The 18660-nt window shown below is 51.4% G+C and overlaps 1 protein-coding gene across 2 annotated transcripts in view; it reads left to right on the top strand.

Moving 5' to 3' along the window:
* The first annotated feature begins 7179 nt into the window (after positions 1–7179).
* Positions 7180–18660, top strand: part of LOC128405012 (histone-arginine methyltransferase CARM1-like) — a 58410-nt gene continuing 46929 nt past the window's right edge. For both annotated transcript variants that reach the window (XM_053371180.1, XM_053371181.1), the window contains exon 1: positions 7180–7601. In XM_053371180.1, coding sequence (XP_053227155.1) covers positions 7427–7601 — 175 coding nt within the window. In that variant the 5' untranslated portion in view covers positions 7180–7426. The remainder of the gene's footprint in view (positions 7602–18660) is intronic.

The following is an 18660-nucleotide window of genomic DNA, read 5'->3' as shown; positions in this document are numbered from 1 at the left end:
GCTTCGTTGTTAAGTATAAAAGTCTTTATTGAAGTTCAGTTTCACTTCCAGAGCCGCAGCCGCAGCCCCACGTCTAAAGTGTCAGACCACTGATGCTCCGTCTGAGTCTCCTCCCCCCTGACACCAATTTAAGATCCTAGCCTTGCTCCACCTTCTCCGCTGCTCCTTCCTCCTCTGGGTCCGCCTGCCCGCCGGGGTTCCGCCCTTTCTAGCCTCTTCTCCCGCTGATTCCCCTGAGCCTTCTCCCTCCCTCCGGCGGGCTTTAGGAGCTGGTTCCCCATCCGGGTCTCCTGCTGTTCCGCGCGCCTGCACATTTGAACTTGGCGCGCGCGCCCAGCCAGCAGCTTTCCTCCTGACCGTTTCACTGCTGCTGCCACTGCTTCCCCCTTCGGGGGGGCTAGCTGCAACTGACCTCCCTTCCGTTCCCCCACTCTCCGATGGAGGCGTGGTCAGCCCTGACTCCCTCTCTGGAGGAGACGCTGGCCCTGACACATGTGACTCCTCCCCCCCACTATGCTCTGGTGGGGAAACTGGTCCCGATCCTCCACTGCTGCTTTGGGGTTCCCCTCTGGCTCCTTGTTTCTGGTGCGTCCCCCCTGGGACCCCCCTTGCCCTGACCATCGGCGCCCCCTTCTGGGAATCTTCTGATTCGCTGGAGAAGCTCATGGAATCTCTCGGGCCACTGTCATACTCCCCTACGCTGCCCTCAGATTCTTCCCCTTCGCTCTCCCAATCCTCTCTCCCCAGTGCTCCTGCTCCTGATTCCCTGACATCCATCCCCCCCTCGAAGCCCCCCCTTCCCCCCTCCCCCTCTTCGGGTGTGGGTTCCGGGTGCTCCAGTCCTGTGGGTGTGAGTGCGGGATACCATTCTTCCCCCCTGGTGTGTAGCCGGTCCACTGGATCCGGCCCAACCGCAACGGGCTCGTCGACGTCGATTTCCTCTGCTTCCATCTCTCTGCTGATGTGCTCGAATCCAGGATCCTCCCCCAACACGTCCATGTCCTCCCCTCCCCCGGGTACCTCTGGTGAGACTGCTTGCAAAGGTCCCCGCAGCAGCTCCCTGTGCCACCCCACCTCCGGTTGAGTGTCCCACCAATAGGAGCGGTCTGTGGCAAACCCCGAGAGAGACCCCTCCGAGGAGCTAGTGTCCGGCGTCATCTCTTCAGCTGATGAAAAACCCTGGAACGTACTGGCTGACAGTGTGGGTGTGAAGAGCCAGTCGTCGAAAAACTCTGCCGGCATAGGTCTGTGTGGGAAGAGTGCATGGAACTCGTCTTTAAGATAGTGCTCCTCCACGGCATAGCACGGTACCCACCTGTTGGCACTGGCTGGGGTACCTTCCCTGGCGAGGAGGTATTCCACCCCCTCTTCCCCCCACCTCGAGTCCAAAATCTCCGTGACCTCGTTGAGTGGCGTCGCCCTCCGTGACCCCTCCCTCTTCGGAGATTCACTAAGTGTGTCTGGCGCGTTCCCTGTCGCCTGAAACCTGTGGGGTTCCCTGTAGGGTGTGAGCACTGACCTATGAAAGACTGGGTGCATTCTGGAGCCCTCCGGGAGTGTCAACCGGAAGGCCACTGGATTGATTCGTGCCGCGACCTGGTAAGGTCCCAGCTGCTTGTGCTTGAGCTTCCTCTTAGCTAGCGTCCTGGCTGGCACTGCCTGGGCTGCTAACCAGACCCAGTCCCCCACCTGGATGTCCTCCCCGACCCTCCTGTGCTTGTCTGCCTGCATTTTGTAGGCGTGTTTCGCCAGTTCCAATTGCCTTCGGAGTTGCTCGTGGACCTCCTGTAACTCTGCTGCTAAGTGCTCTGCTCCCCTTGGCTCCCCCTCCCCCTTAGTCTCTAACCCCGGGAAAGTTCTGGGATGCCGCCCATTATTGGCGAAGAACGGTGTCACTCCCGTAGACCCGTGCTTCGTGTTGTTGTAGGCAAACTCGGCCAGCGGTAGGTAGTCCACCCAGGTCGAGGGTTGTTGATTGGCGTAGCATCGCAGGTACTGCTGCATGATGGCGTTGACCCTCTCCGCTTGTCCGTTGGTCTGCGGGTGTCGTGCCGACGCTAAGTTGATCTTGACGTTCAGGATGCCCAGCGGCTTCTGCCAGAAGCTCGAGACGAATTGGCGACCCCGGTCGGACAGGATGGACCGCGGCAAGCCGTGAGCTTTGAACACATGGTCTATGAACAGCTTGGCGGTCTGTTCCGCTGTGGCCACCTTCGCGCACGGAATAAAGTGCGCCATCTTGGTGAACATGTCTACGACCACGAGCACCGCTGTTTTGCCTCGCGAGCTGGGCAGATCTGTGACAAAGTCCAGGGCCACTCTCTCCCACGGTTCGAGCGGCGTCTGTAGGGGTTCTAGTAGACCCGCCGGCTTCCTGTGTACTGGCTTGGCCCTTTGGCAGGTGTCACACCTGGAGACGTAATCCGCGACTTCTCCCCTCACCTTGGGCCACCAAAAGTCTCTGGTTACTAATTCCGCCGTTTTGTCCTTGCCGAAGTGCCCAGCGCTGGGCGCGTCGTGTAGCTGCTGCAAGACTTTTGCGCGGAGGTCGTCTCCGGGCACGTAGAGAGCCCCTTTGCGGATGAGCAGTCCGTCTCGTATCTGGAACTCGTCGTCCTTCGCTGTGCCTTTTCGCACCTCCTCCATCTTGGATCGTGCGAACGAATCCGTCTGCAGCGCTCGACGCACCGCGTCCAGGTCCACGGCAGCTGAAGCGCACGCCCACGCTTTCGGTGCGAAAATGTGCTTGGCCGCCACCGGCGCCGCTTCCTCGAGATACTGCGGCTTCCTGGATAGTGCATCCGCCATGACGTTGTTGTCTCCCGGGATGTATTCTATCCGGAAATCGAAATCCGCAAAGAACTCCGCCCAGCGGATGTGTCTCTGGTTCAGGAACCGCGCCGTGCGCCAGTACTCCAGGTTCTTATGGTCCGTGCGGACTTGCACTGTGTGTCTGGCTCCAACGAGGAAGTGCCGCCACGCCTTGAAAGCTGCATGAATGGCCAGCAACTCCCTGTCCCAGATGGTGTAGTTCTGTTCCGCCTTGCTGAGTTTCCTGGAGTAGAATGCGCACGGCCTCCATTCCCCATGCGGGTCTTGCTGCAACAGGACGGCCCCCACCGCTCTGTCTGAGGCGTCCGTCTCAACCCTCATTGGTCTGCTGGGGTTTACATGTAGCAGCTGTTCTTCGGACGCGAAGAGACGCTTGAGTCTCCGAAAGGACTGCTCCGCCTGGTCCGTCCAGGTGAACTTCTTCTTCTTGGAGCTGAGGGTGTCCGTGATGGCCGCCGTCTCCTTCGCGAACCCTTTGATGAACTTGCGATAAAAGTTGGCGAAGCCGACGAACCTCTGGACCTCCTTCCGATTGCGCGGGCTCTTCCAGTCCAACACCGCGCGGACCTTGGCGCTGTCCATGGCGAGTCCCTTGTCGGACAGCTTGTAGCCCAGAAAATCCACCTCCGTCATGTCGAACTGGCACTTCTCTAATTTGGCGTAAAGTCTGTGCTCCCGTAGCCTCTGCAGGACCTCCTTGACGTCCCTCTCGTGAGCCTCCTGCGATTCCGAGAAGATCAGGATGTCGTCCAGGAAGCAGACGCACTTCTTGTAGAGGAGTCCCGCTAACACGTGATGCATGAAAGCTTGGAAAGTATAGGAGCCATTTTGCAGACCAAAAGGCATTACGCGATATTCATAGGTGCCTAAAGGTGTAAACATGGCTGTCTTCCACTCATCGCCCTCCCGCATGCGTATAAGGTTGTACGCCCCTCGTAGATCCAACTTGGTGAAGATCCGGCCCTTCCTCACCGTCGCGAGCAGGTCGTCGATCTTGGGCATGGGGAATGCTGCGGGCTTTGTTTTGGAATTTATGGTCCTATAATCAACTATGAGTCTCCGTTGGGGCGTGTCCTTCTTCTTCACGAAAAACACGGGACTGCCCCCCACTGCTTTAGATTCTCGGATGAACCCCCGCTTCAAGTTGTGATCTATGAACTCCCTGAGTTCTTGCAGTTCATCTTCAGACATGGAATACAGTTTCCCAGTCGGCAGCGTCGCTCCCGGCAGGAGGTCAATCTTGCAGTCGTAAGGCCTGTGGGGAGGCAGCTTATCCGCTTCCCTCTCGCAGAAGACCTCCAAAAACTCCTTGTACTTGTTGGGTACCGCTTGCACCATGCCTAGGTGTAGCTGCGGTTCATCCTCTTGCCCCTCCTCCTCCTGGCGGGTCTGGATGCAGTGTTCTGCGCAGTAGGAGGAGCAGAAGGTCAACTGCCGCTGGTACCATGCTAATGCCGGGCTGTGCCTATCCAGCCAACTCATACCCAACACTATGGGCGTGTCCGACAGGTGGGTGACGTTGAAGCTGATGACTTCGCGGTGGTTTCCAATTTGCATCACCATCGGTGGTGTTTGCTGTACCACCTCTCCTCCCAGTAGCTTCCTGCCATCGACCGTGACGACGTTTAGGGGCATCGTGGCTGGCATGAGTGCTATGCGATGTTGCTTGATAAAGTCCACTCCAATAAAGTCTGCGTTGCTCCCAGAGTCAATGGTTATTGGTACTTGCATGGTGTGCCCATTGGGCAACTGGAGCGATGCGGTGAGTTGCACCACTGGTTTGGGTGGGAGGGGGTCTGTGGGCTGTAAAATCTCTGGGGACTGCTTCACTGACTTGCCTGGTTGGGCCCCAGTGGCTCTGTTTCCAACCAGGCTTCTTCTTCCCCCTGCAGCTGTTTCGGCTGCTCACCTGTTCCCTTTACTGTTGCTGAGGCTGCAGTGTGCTTCTGGAGCCTCTGGGGACACTCTTTGGCCATGTGCTGTGCACTGTCGCAGATGTAACACTTCCTGGTCCCTCTAGGAGCCTTCCCCTTGACTGCTCCTGGTGTTTGGGCTCTGCTGGCAGTCTGAGCCCTTGCACCACCAATCTCCATCGGCTCTTCTCCCCTTCCCAAAGGAGGCACGGACAGCGCCCGCCCCGCCTCTCTGGGAAAGAAAGGGGTTGTCCTAGCTGGGGTGCTTGCCTTACGTCCTTCCTCCCTGCTCCAAGGGCGTCCTTCCAGGCGCACACCAATCGCCAACGCTCTTTGGGCAACTTCTTGGGTACTTTGGGGTCGTTCCCCTCTTGCCAGCTCATCTTTCACCTCTCCACTTAGCCCCTCCCAGAACAGGTCTCTGACAGCAATAGAGTCCTTCTCCCAGCCCAGCACGTTCAGTAAGGCAAAAAAGCGCGAGTGATATTGCCTCACCGTCGCTTTCCCTTGCTGTAGTCCATGCATTTCCCTCCGAGCAATATCTACATCTACCGTAGATTTAAAGCAAGCGTCCATAGCTTTGATAAATGCATCGGAATCTTTGAGGGCGGGGTCTTTTTCGCGCCACAAATTCCGCAGCCACGCTTTTGCTTCCCCATGCAAATGAGTGATTATGAAGCCCACCTTCTCTTCCTCATCTCTAAAGTCTTTCCGAAGCAAATTGAGCGCGTAAACCACGTCAGCTCTGAAGTTAGGGTATTGCTGCAGGTTCCCATCAAAGTGGGCTACTAGGCTGCCCCCCCTCTTCCCGAGGCCAACTCCCTCCGGTTTGGGTCCTGGCAGCCCCTCTTTCCCCCAACGGTCCCACCTGGCCTGCAGATCCCGGCAGAGCGCTACTGCTTCTTCTTCTCTTTTCCTGGATGCTGCTACTTCTGCGTAAAGCGTCGTGACTGCTTCTTGCAGTTCTTTCACCTGGCTCTCTGTAGTCATCTTTGCCTATCTTCGTGAGCTCGCAAAACACCAAGTCTTGCCCCTCGCTGCACCAACTCACGCTGCGAGGTTTTTATATGAGACGGAGCATACTGTCAGGGCTACCCTAGGTCCCAGCTCACAAAGGACCAACGCTGCTTCGTTGTTAAGTATAAAAGTCTTTATTGAAGTTCAGTTTCACTTCCAGAGCCGCAGCGCGCAGCCCCACGTCTAAAGTGTCAGACCACTGATGCTCCGTCTGAGTCTCCTCCCCCCTGACACCAATTTAAGATCCTAGCCTTGCTCCACCTTCTCCGCTGCTCCTTCCTCCTCTGGGTCCGCCTGCCCGCCGGGGTTCCGCCCTTTCTAGCCTCTTCTCCCGCTGATTCCCCTGAGCCTTCTCCCTCCCTCCGGCGGGCTTTAGGAGCTGGTTCCCCATCCGGGTCTCCTGCTGTTCCGCGCGCCTGCACATTTGAACTTGGCGCGCGCGCCCAGCCAGCAGCTTTCCTCCTGACCGTTTCACTGCTGCTGCCACTGCTTCCCCCTTCGGGGGGGCTAGCTGCAACTGACCTCCCTTCCGTTCCCCCACTCTCCGATGGAGGCGTGGTCAGCCCTGACTCCCTCTCTGGAGGAGACGCTGGCCCTGACACATGTGACTCCTCCCCCCCACTATGCTCTGGTGGGGAAACTGGTCCCGATCCTCCACTGCTGCTTTGGGGTTCCCCTCTGGCTCCTTGTTTCTGGTGCGTCCCCCCTGGGACCCCCCTTGCCCTGACCATCGGCGCCCCCTTCTGGGAATCTTCTGATTCGCTGGAGAAGCTCATGGAATCTCTCGGGCCACTGTCATACTCCCCTACGCTGCCCTCAGATTCTTCCCCTTCGCTCTCCCAATCCTCTCTCCCCAGTGCTCCTGCTCCTGATTCCCTGACATGTATATTTCAACATTTTTTCCAATTCGTTATAAATCTTTTTCCAGAAGTTTTCCACCTTGGGACAGGTCCACCTCATATGATAAAAGCTTCCGTCCTTTTCTTTACCTTTCCAACATAGGTAGATTGTCACAGTTAGGATATATCTTTGCTAATTTTACAGGAGTCAAATACCATCTGTACATCATTTTCATTATCTTTTCCTTTAACACAGTACATGCCTTGAACTTGACCCCTTTCTTCCACAATCTTTCCCAATCCTCAAACATTATATTATGTCCTCATTTCTCATGCCTCATTTCTCAAAGCTCAGAAGCCAAGGAAAGCCAAAGGTCAGCTGCCCCTCCTGCGCCACGTCCGTCCCCCAAGGGCGCTGCGCGGAGAGCGGCCAGCGCTGCGCAGCTACCCGCGCCAAGAAGGCGCATCTCCTGCGCGGCTGCAGTCCCGCGGGGCGCACGAGAGCGAGCGAGAGAGCGCTTCCCGGGGCGGCCGCCGGGCGTCGCTGCTGCCAACGCAGAGCTCGACGGAGCGCAACTTGGGCTGCGCTGGACGGGTCGGGGGCGCTCGTGCGCGCGCGCGAGGCTTCTTAGCTGGGGGAAGCGGAGCGGGAGCCAAGCAGGCTGCTTTGCTTTGCGTGGCCGCGCGAGGCGCCTCCGACGGGGAGCCCGGCCGGCGCGCGGCCGCCAGGCTCGTGCCCGCCAGGCTCGTCCGCCCGCTGCTGCCGCGGGTCTGGCGCGAGGAGGAGCCACGGCCGCCTCGGCTGTGCGCGGGGCAGGAGGCGGCATGGCTGCCCCGGCGGGGTCGGCCTGTCCGACGGCGCCGCGCTTCGCGGTGCAGCTGCGGCTGGTGAGCGAGGAGCAGCTGGCGCAGGGGCCGCTCCTGCTCCGCGCCGGGGCCAAGGCGCTCCGCCTGCAGCTGCAGCCCAGAGACGGAGAAGCCGAGCTGGCCGTGACCGACGGTGAAGTAGCAGCGCGGAGCGGAGGGGCGCGCGGGGAGGGAGGAAGGGAAGGGCTGCAGCAGGGCCAGCCGCGCGGCTCCCTCGCCCCCCCAAGGCACCGGCAAGGGCTGCCTGGCGGGTCACGTCCGAAAGGCTCGCGGAGAAATCAAACGCGTGTCTGGTCTTGGGGGGGAGCCGTTCACACGTTACGCTTTTCCCGTGGAATGGGCAGTTGGCGAGGAGGAGGATGAGCTGAGCTCGCACCCGCGGAGTTGCGTCTTCACTCCGGGAAGCTGGGAGGCAGGAGAAGGAAGGGGAGAGCGAAGGAGAGGCAGACTCTCCCCGGAAGCCCTGCTCTGCCATCCCGAATCGGAGAGGGTCCCTCTGCGTTTTGTAACTCCCGGGGACTGAAGGGCAGTCTGCCCATGCTCAGAGATAGCTAGGTGATCTCCGGTGATCTCTTTGCAGTTCTGGCAAATGGTTTAATGTGTTGGAAGCCACCCTGAGTCAGATGGGCAGCATATAAATAAATTATTATTATTATTATTATTATTTTATTTATTTATTTATTATCTGACTGAATGGCATGACACAAATGTGCAGGGTTAAAGGAGTCTGTTTGTGGAGCTCCGTCGTGCAGAACGTTCTGGGTTCAAAGCTTAATGAGTCCTCACTTGGCTTAACCCCTCCTGCAGAAGGATTCCTGCTTGAGTTCTGACATTGAACAGAGAGCTTCTGTCCCAGATGGAGGACTTGCACTTGATTGCTCCTGCATTAAGGAGGCACCTATCTTAACTGCATTTTAAAAAGTGAACAAATAGAGCAATCACAGCAGCTTGGAACAAGAGGAGCACCTGCTTTTGCCTGCTGCAAAGCGGGAGAGAAGGGCAGGGGAAAGGGCAGGCAGCCCAGCCCAAGGAGACTCCGCTGGGGGCTTTTTCCTGGCCACCATGGCTTGCTAAGGATGCCCTGCCTTCTTGACTAGTCAGGAACAGAAGAGAGCAGCTGGATGAGGCCAAAGGTCCCCCTAGTTCTGCATTCTGGTCTCACAGTGGCCAGCCAGTTACTCCTGGGAAGCCCATAAGCAAGCTTTGAGCTCAAGTGTGTAGGCCTTGGTGGTGGGTGGGCTGTAGAAGGACCCCCGGTGGGAGGAGCAGGGGAAAAGTGCTGTGTTCTAGTTGACTTCTTAGTTTCTTCTGTCCTCTAGAGCAGTGTTCCCCAACCTTGGGCCTCCAGCTGTTTTTGGACTACAACTCCCATCATCCCTTGCTAGCAAGACCAGTGGTCAAGGATGTTGGGAATTGTAGTCCAAAAACAGCTGGAGGCCCAAGGTTGGGGAACACTGCTCTAGAGAGCTGAGGTTGGTGGAAATACAGAGCAGGGCCTTTTTTGTAGCAGCACCCCAGCTGTGAATGCCCTACCAAGGCATTTCCTAGACCAGGCATCCCCAACCTTTGGCCCTCCAGATGTTTTGGACTACAGTTCCCACCATCCCTGACCACTGGTCCTGTTAGCTAGGGATCATGGGAGTTGTAGGCCAAAACATCTGGAGGGCTGCAGGTTGGGGATGCCTGTCCTAGACTCTCCCCTACTCTTCCAGGCAGCTTTTACTTGTTTTTAATAGGTGGAGGTTTGATTCCATTCCTCTTGGTCTTAATGTATATATATATATATATATATATATATATATATATATATATGTATGTGTGTGTGTGTGTGTGTGTGTGTGGTTCATGTTCTTTAGTTGGTTTGTTGCTTAATTTTCGTATTTGTGTTTTATTTTTTATTTTTGGCTGCTAGGGCCAAAACATGGCTTATGAGTATATTTCAAGAGTGAATGAAAGCGACAAGCTACTGTGCCTTTTTCTTAGTGTGCTTCCTTTGCTCTGGACTTCAGCTGTCTGGCAGTTACGGGCCTGAGAACATTCTGGCACATGTGGAACCTGGGCTTTCTCCATTGTCTAGAGCACAGGGCTTTTGGCGCTGTGGGTTAAACCACTGAGCCTAGGACTTGCCGATCGGAAGGTTGGCAGTTTGAATCCCCGCGATGGAGTGAGCTCCCGTTGCTCGGTCCCTGCTCCTGCCAACCTAGCAGTTCTAAAGCACGTCAAAGTGCAAGTAGATAGATAGGTACCACTCCAGCGGGAAGGTAAACAGCGTTTCCGTGCGCTGCTCTGGTTCGCCAGAAGCGGCTTAGTCATGCTGGCCACATGACCCGGAAGCTGTACGCCGGCTCCCTTGGCCAGTAAAGTGAGATGAGCGCCGCAACCCCAGAGTCGGCCATGACTGGACCTAATGGTCAGAGGTCCCTTTACCTTTTTACTTTAGTGGGTTAGAGATATTTTGTGGATCTTCTGTTCATCGTATCCCAAGTGGCGCTTGAGCATCAGAGCCAAGGAGCCAAGTGCAGGGGCTGGAAATGGAGTGGACCCCTGGCAAAGGGGGGGGATACCCTCAAGAGGCACACAGGCAGTGGTAGAAACTCAGATCTATAAGCTAGGCGCCAAGGTGCTCCTTAAATCAAGGTTACAGTCGCCAAAATGGAATGCCTGGTTGCCGTTTGGGGGGCAGACGGCTCAAAAGTTGTATTTTTCAATGGTTCCTGATTGTGCAGATAAAATATGAGCATTGGAATTCTACAGGATGTGTTGCTGGGGTGTGAAAACAGTCCAGATCCATGGATCCCCAGGCAGGCGCCTCCAGACAGGGGAAACATCAGGCACGTCCTGGCGCCTGGGCTTCTTCGCTTGGTCGTAAGTGGCTGCCAAAGGCGCCTGGCGAGCTTTGCAAACTGTGTACATCCCTTACGGCCTGCTAGTAACCAGGCCTGGGCGATGCATCAATGTCCAGGACCGGTTTGAGGCCCAGCGCAGGATGAAGCCTTCAGCCGGTGGGGCTTGCCTGCTTCCTCCCTGCCCCGGGCGCTGGAGGTGGAGGGAGCTGTGGCGGTTTCACCCCAGAGTCTCGCAGGGCTGATGTTCCTTCCTTTTCAACATAGTGATGTATCACTATAGCATGATGTTTAGCTGGTGATATAGTGATACACCATTATTTAAAAGACTGATATCGCTCAGCCGTATTCATAACTCAGCTCCATTTGTGGCTCCTCTTGTCCAGAGCGGACCCTGCTATGCAACAGGGTGAAGCGACCTGATGCAGAGGGCAGAAATCGGATGGGAGAGGGAATCCTTTGGTGGTTAAAGGCAGGTAAAGGTAAAGGGACCCCTGATCATTAGGTCCAGTCGTGGCCGACTCTGGGGTTGCGGCGCTCATCTCGCTTTATTGGCCGAGGGAGCCAGCGTACAGCTTCCGGGTCATGTGGCCAGCATGACTAAGCTGCTTCTGGCGAACCAGAGCAGCACACGGAAATGCTGTTTTCCTTCCTGCCAGAGCGGTACCTATTTATCTACTTGCACCTGGATGTGCTTTCGAACTGCTAGGTCGGCAGGAGCAGGGACCAATCAACGGGAGCTCAGCCCGTTGCGGGGATTTGAACCGCCGACCTTCCGATCGGCAAGTCCTAGGCTCTGTGGTTTAACCCACAGCGCCACCCGCATCCCGTAAAGGCAGGTGGGGTCCCTAAAAGGAGCTGCAAGACTTTCAAAAAGTTTTGGCTCAGGGTGAGGAAAACAAGTTAAGTTCAACTTCATGCCACAACTTGTCTTTCCCTGGGGCTGGCACTATCTTCGACTGCTACTGCTGCTGTGGAAATCTTTTTGACTTCTTAAATGTGCAAGAAATAAAGTATGTTCCATTACTAATATCAAGATTGTGCTAAAAATATAGCAGAAATGACAGTAGATACTCAAAAGCATTACTAGGGGAACGTTAGAGGCTTAAAATAACCATATTGAGCTATACTTGAGTATACAGCAGGATATAAACATTGCAAATAAACGGAATAATGTTTTAAGATGTCAGACATCAAAAGGCAGAATTTCAGCCATGTGTGTTGCATTATCCTTTTAGTTTGAACAAGAAAAATAAGCTGCATGCCTAGCACTAGAACAAAAGACTATATATATGTGTGTGTGTGTTTTATATGTTGCCAAAGAACACTGGATTGTTTTCTAAAAAGAATTCTTTTTTTTTCTTTTTTTAAGTTGATTCCCTACCCGCATCATGATTTGTACAAAACATTTTATTACATTAAAAAAAAAATTCAAAAATGTGGGATAATTTTTGAGAAATGATCGCAGGGGGGATTCGCTTTTTTAAAAATCCTCTGTAGCGAAGGGGATAGCAGCCCTGAGCTGTATTGGAGCAAAGTGCCTTTGGCCAAGGTGGGCTGTTTTTCTGAAGTGCTTAATGGAGGGCGAAACCTAATTTTGTCATCAGTGCAGATGCTCCCTAAGAAGGGGCTCTTCTCTGTGCCAAGGAAGAAAGCTGAATGTTTTCTCCTGCATTTGTACAAACTTATGACAGCAGGCTGGATTATTGTGTGTGTGTGGCTTGGGAAGGTTTTCTTCAAAGGTTCTGGAAACGAACCCCGAAGACCTGCTGATCTAGTCCTTTTCGTGTCTCTCCCAGCCTGGCCTGGAGCGGCTTCTCCTGGGATGCTGCTCTGATGCTCAGGATCCGGCCGGGCGGATATTATTAATTTATTTACGGCTATTAGCCCATAAAATATGTACAAACATAAAAACACAGAGACATAAAAACCAATATATCCGACAACAGAAGGTGAACACCACGATGCAAGGGTGGGTCATTGAGCAGAGCCAAATGACAGCTTGGGGCCAGGAGAGCTCCAAGGGACGGATCACAGAAAAAGGAAAACTGAAGACGAAATCCGACATGCACTCTCATCATAACAGTCCGATTAGTTTTGATGTTGTTGTTGTTTTCTGGTGGTTTTTGAGTGTGAGATAACCGCATTCAGGAATCTCGCCACCTGCAGAGTTACAGAAGGATCTGTATCCTGCAAAAGCAGTGCGGCGTGTGACTCAACAGGCCTGCCAACCAAGCGCAGTAAAGCAGGACCCAGGAATTTAGTCCTGGCTATGCTATGTAGGGGACAGTTGAACATTATATGTGAAAGAGATTCAACAGTTTCCCCGTCACACACGCATAGCGGAGACACCAAACCCTTGGAAAATCTGTGGCTCAGCTGGTTCGATGGAAGGACATTGAACCTTGCCCGAATAAATGCAAGTCGGTGTGGTACTGATGAAAGAGATGACATGTATGATGGAAGGCCAAGTGGTGGGGTTATTCCGTGATACCTGGGGGAGCAGACACCCCCACCCCTGGCGAGGTTGTGTTGATTTCAATGTCCGCTAATCTTTGCTCAATAAGGCTTTTGGCTGAGCGTAAGTTCATCTTTAAGGAGTCCGCTGGGGAAATTCCGATGCTCAGAAGTTTGGCATGGATTTTTCCTACCCACGGGTTGACAAAGACGTCCCGCCAGAGGCACTGAAAAAGGTAATGGTCGGGAAGCCTATGCCAGCTGGACAGCCAATAGCCAAAGACTCGCTTCCAGATAACAGTCTCCAATGATGCAATCCTTAACTCCAGACGTATGGCTGCGTTGCTCACACACATGGGGAGTTTCAGAAGGCGACGGAGAAACTGATTCTGCAATGTCCCCAGCGATGTTAAATTGGACTCTGGGGCCCAGAGCGGGGCAGCATAACAGAGGGTGGAGACCGCTTTTGCGTGGTATACCTTCAATGCAGAAGGGATGTGAGAGGCTCCGTCGGCCGCAAAAAATTGGAGTAGGGTATAAAGTATTGTTTTCCCTTTGTTTAGTAAATACTGTATCTGTGGCTTCCAGCTTAGATTGTAATGAAAAAAGACTCCCAGGTATTTAAATTTGAAAACCTGTTCTAATTGGACTCCATCTAACTTCCAGCTGTAAGTTTTCCGAGACCTGGAAAAGACCAGGACTTTAGATTTCCCATGATTAATTGTCAGATGGTTAAGTTTGCAATAAGCTGCAAAAATCTTTAGAGCTCTGCATAAACCAACTCTAGAGTAGGAAAGGATCGCTGCATCATCGGCATATAGGAGCAGAGGGCAGCGAAAATCAGCTAGGCGGGGGGCATGAATGTTGGCTTGAGACTCATTCAGAAAGAGCTTCATATCGCTAATAAACAAGTTGAAGAGGAGTGGGGCCAAAATGCAGCCTTGGCGCACACCTCTATTTATTGGGACCTCGTTGGATAGGTTTCCCGCCGGTGTGAGTCTCACTCTAGCCGACGACCCATGGTGTAATTGGGTTATAAGCCATAACAGCCTTCTATCTATGCCCCATCTCTCTAATTTCTTCCATAGGCAGTTTCTTGGGATACTGTCGAAGGCAGCCTTTAGGTCTATAAAAGCGACACATAGGCGTCCCCGACTCGGGGCAGAATATTTTCTGGCAAGATGATACATGATTACCATATGGTCAGAGGTCGAATAATTGTTCCTAAAGCCCGCTTGCTCATAGCCAATCAAATTTGAGTCGTTTGCCCAATGGGACAGCTTAGACAGCAAAAATTTTGCATAGATTTTCCCGATGATAGACAAAAGGCTGATGTTCCGATAGTTCTCTGGGTCAGCAGGGGGACCCTTTTTATGGACTGGCACGATCACGGCCTCCTTCCATGACCTAGGGATAAGCCCCGTAGAATTAATTGCATCAAAGACTTTGGCCAGAATTTCAGCCCACCACCTCGGTTGCGCAACAATAGCCTCAGCAGGGACTAGATCCGGCCCGGGGGCTTTGCCCGTTTTCAGATCTAATATCAAGTCCATTATCAGGTCTGGGTCGGTGGAGGGCCACAAAGGTAGATGGTCGGCTCGGAATTCCGTGGGTGAGTTGGATTCCTCTGCCAAGGAGAAATATTTACTCAAGAATTGTTCCCATGTGGGCGCAGGGATAATCGCCAGTGGGTACTTCCTTCCTCTTTTGTTTATCAAAGCCCAAAATTCCTGTGGTCTGCGGGATCTCGAGGCCGCAATCAAGGCTCGCCAACGCTTTTGATGCCACTCGCGTTTGGCCAGCTTTAAAGTCTGTTTGTATGCTCTTTTGGCTTGTAAATAGGAGGATGGTAGAGCCTGGGCATTAGAGTTTTTGTATTCATTATAGATGGAACGAAGAAGGGATCTTGCTTGTTTGCAAGAGGTGTTAAACCAAGGGGCCCCAGCACTGCAATACGCCACTTTCGCCTTTTGAGGAGGTGATGTAAAAAAAGTGGTAAGGTTTGTTATAAGAAGGTTAGGTTACCAAATGCTTTGCTGGCTTTTTCACAGATGATGGAAGCAGTGATCTTACCAGGAAGTGTTTCAGAAAACTTCAGCGCCAGCCTTTCCAAGGCTTTAGGAGAAAACACAGCGGCTGATTTGTGCTTTTGAGTACTGAATGTGGAGGGGGAGAAAGAGAATTTGTGTCTCAGAGGCAAATATTGATCCTGATGCTGGAGCTCTTGGTTTCGCCTGAATTCATAGGAGCCGTGGGATTCTTCACACAGATGAAGTCTGTTTTAAATTGTTGTCGCTGTCAGGTGGATGAGATATTAATTCGTCTCAAGGGAAAGTTGCGTTGACAATAAAAGCTGTGAGGATGAGATTAAACTATCCTTTAGCAACATTATTTTGATCACGTTGTATATCTGTGTGTTCAGGGACACTCTTGGTGCCTGATCTGTGACGTCCCTGTGAACTCACGGCCCTTTACCTTGGGCTGTCCTAGCAGAGCCAGTGAAAATAATGGGCATTTCTAGCTGAGGCTCATTCATTTCCCTGGGTCTCCTCTGAGTAGGACTAGCATTGGCTACAAAACCTTGTTTGTAGCATCTGTTTTGTAGTGAATGTATCGTTACATCCTTTTCTTAACAGCCTGTCTGTTAAGAATCTTCTTTTGATGCTTCCCATTTTAATCTCTGTGCATTTCCCATGAAGAAATAAGCAATAAAAATGGAAATAAATACAAAACTTCTGCTGAGAAAACCAGAATAAATGAACCTTAAGGCAAAATGGCAGTGCTTTTGCTAATATTCCTGCCCATATATAAAGTATGGTTGTTGTTTATGAGGATCTGGTGTAATTTATCTGTGCTGCTTTACAAAGTGGGTATTAAAATTGTATTTATTGCATTCGAAATATTTTAATAAAATTGTAAATTTCTTAGAGATTTATTTGAAGTATGAGGAGGTATCTAAATTACCTAAAGTTGTTACAGTAAGTGCCACACTTTTTAACAACAAAAGAGTTACCAGTACTGCATACTATTTAGTACCCCCTGAAAAGAAGTGCTGATTTATTATTATTATTATTATTATTATTATTATTATTATTATTATTATTTGCCCATCTGACTGGGTTGTCCCAGCCACTCCGGGTGGCTTCCAACAAATTAAACACAATAAGCACCCCTGTTGTCCAGCCCAGACATGGAGGTCCAGCTCCGAGGGCCTTCTGGCGGTTCCTTCCCTGCGAGAAGTGAGGTTACAGGGAACCAGGCAGGGCCTTCTCAGTACTGGGCCTTCTCGGTGGTGGCGCCTGCCCTGTGGAATGCCCTCCCACCAGATATCAAGGAAATAAACAACTATCTGACTTTTAGAAGACATCTGAAGGCAGCCCTGTTTAGGGAAGTTTTCAATGTGTGTTTTATTATGTTTCAATATATGCTGTAAGCTGCCCAGAGTTGCTGGGGAAACCCAGCCAGAAGGGTGAGGTATAAACAATAAAATTATTATTATTATTAAGAACAAAACTGTCATTAAACAGAATGGAAATTATTATTTTGGCAATATTATTTTGAGTTGTAATGTTCAGCCTCATCACTGATTGCCAACTTAAAACGATTCAGCCAGCACATTAAAAGGTATATTTCAATGCAAAAAATTGAAATAATACTATGTGTTAAGCTGATGTGCTGGAATAAATTCCTTTATGGGCTAACATTCTTCATGTGAGTATTGTACCAACCCATCATATGATTTATTCAAGCATGTGGCTGGTAATAGATGTCTTTCTGCCTACATATGGTTCTCTTCTGAAGAGGAATCACAATGCCCCTCACGCCCAGTGAAGCAAACACATGGAAATTATGTCAGATGCTGTTTGTTTGTTTTCTACACAGTTTAAAACACTTTAAAACTGTTTGGAGAATAAAGGTAAAGGTACCCCTGCCCGTACGGGCCAGTCTTGCCAGACTCTAGGGTTGTGCGCTCATCTCACTCTATAGGCCGGGAGCCAGCGCTGTCCGCAGACACTTCCGGGTCACGTGGCCAGCGTGACAAAGCCGCATCTGGCGAGCCAGCGCAGCACACGGAACGCCGTTTACCTTCCCGCTGGTAAGCGGTCCCTATTTATCTACTTGCACCTGGGGGTGCTTTCAAACTGTTAGGTTGGCAGGCGCTGGGACCGAGCAACGGGAGCGCACCCCGCCGCAGGGATTCGAACTGCCGACCTGATGATCGGCAAGTCCTAGGCACTGAGGCTTTAACCCACAGCGCCACCCGCGTCCCTTGTTTGGAGAATGGGGGGAGCTAAATTTGTGATGGATACAAAGACCAGCCAATGCACACTATGCAAAAATGGTTTGTGGTGAAGCACATAAGAAAAAGCAGGCTTCTGATCTCAGTTGTATGTGGTCTCTTTGCACAGTGAGCTCATGGCTGAGGCTATGTTCACAGACTCTGTGTGTGCAAGAGCGGTTATGACTTGCTCATTCGGCATTCAGTTCTCTTATTTATTTCAAGAAATTTTATATAGGTATAGCAAACAGATCTCCAAGCAATTTACAATTAATTTCAGTAGCAGTAAAAATGCAGACAACATTCAGTAAAATTATCTTTAAAAGTGGATAAAAACAAGATTAAAACCACAGCGTTATATCACAAAAGGAAAGGAAAGCTCGTGCCCAGAAAAGCTTAGGTAAACATAAGTTTTTAAAGCTCATGCCTGTCTCACCTCCTGAATTACCCAGTGGGGGGGGGGGCTGTTGGCAAGGTGGTTTGTCACCATCTGTACACAGATGTCCGTATTTAGGATTAGATTGTTAGTTTTCCAGGCTAAACATGTGAAAGTGTTTTATCTTCATTGTATAGTATAGTAGAAAACTATATTTGCATGTGTCACACAGGACATGTTCACATGCAACATTTCATCCTTCGCCGATGACTTTCCAAATCATTCTGCTCATTCTCTCTCTTTTTTTTAATAAAAAAATTTATTAGGAATTTCAACAAAACATTTTATCAAAAAACATATCATCCTTAATCCCCCCCTATTTCCCCCCTCCCCATAAAGTAACCCCCCCCCCAGACTTCCCTCAGTTCCTCTCTCTGGTTTATCAACAAATGTTATTCTCTGCATGTTACAAAATCCTTAATTTATCTGACTGGCTATTATCACTAAAAAGTTTGTCAGTGCTTATTCAAAACCTGCCAAGGAGTCCAGTTCATTTTGTTGTTTCTTTAGGTACTTTGTAAAGGGGTGCCATTCTTCCTTAAAATCACAGTTGTCCTTATCACATAGTTTATATGTCAGTTTCGCCAATTCTGCATAGTCCATCAGTTTCTCTTGCCACTGTTCTTTGGTTGGGACGGCTTCATTCTTCCATCCCTGTGCTATTAAGACTCTTGCCGCCGTTGTTGCATAAATGAAAATGTTTTTCAATTTCCTTGGAAGGTCTTTTCCTACAATCCCTAACAAAGGCTTCAGGGTTTTTTACAAATGTTAATTGGAACATTTTCTTCAATTCATTATATATCCTTTCCCAGAATTTTTTAATTTTACAACAATCCCACCACATATGATAAAAGGTCCCTCCTTTTCCCTTACATTTCCATATTTGAAATGTATTCAATGGTTAGGACCACTTTGGTTGGGACCCCTGACCATTAGGTCCAGTCGTGGCCGACTCTGGGGTTGTGGCGCTCATTTCATTTTATTGGCCGAGGGAGCCGGGGTACAGCTTCCAGGTCATGTGGGCAGCATGACTAAGCCGCTTCTGGAGAACCAGAGCAGCGCACAGAAATGCCGTTTACCTTCCCGCCAGAGTGGTACCTATTTATCTACTTGCACTTTGACGTGCTTTCGAACTGCTAGGCTGGCAGGAGCTGGGACTGAGCAAGGGGAGCTCACC

Source organism: Podarcis raffonei, chromosome 17, assembly GCF_027172205.1.
Source record: "Podarcis raffonei isolate rPodRaf1 chromosome 17, rPodRaf1.pri, whole genome shotgun sequence".
In the NCBI taxonomy this organism is placed as follows: Eukaryota; Metazoa; Chordata; class Lepidosauria; order Squamata; family Lacertidae; genus Podarcis; species Podarcis raffonei.
This window is presented reverse-complemented; position numbering and strand designations above follow the sequence as displayed.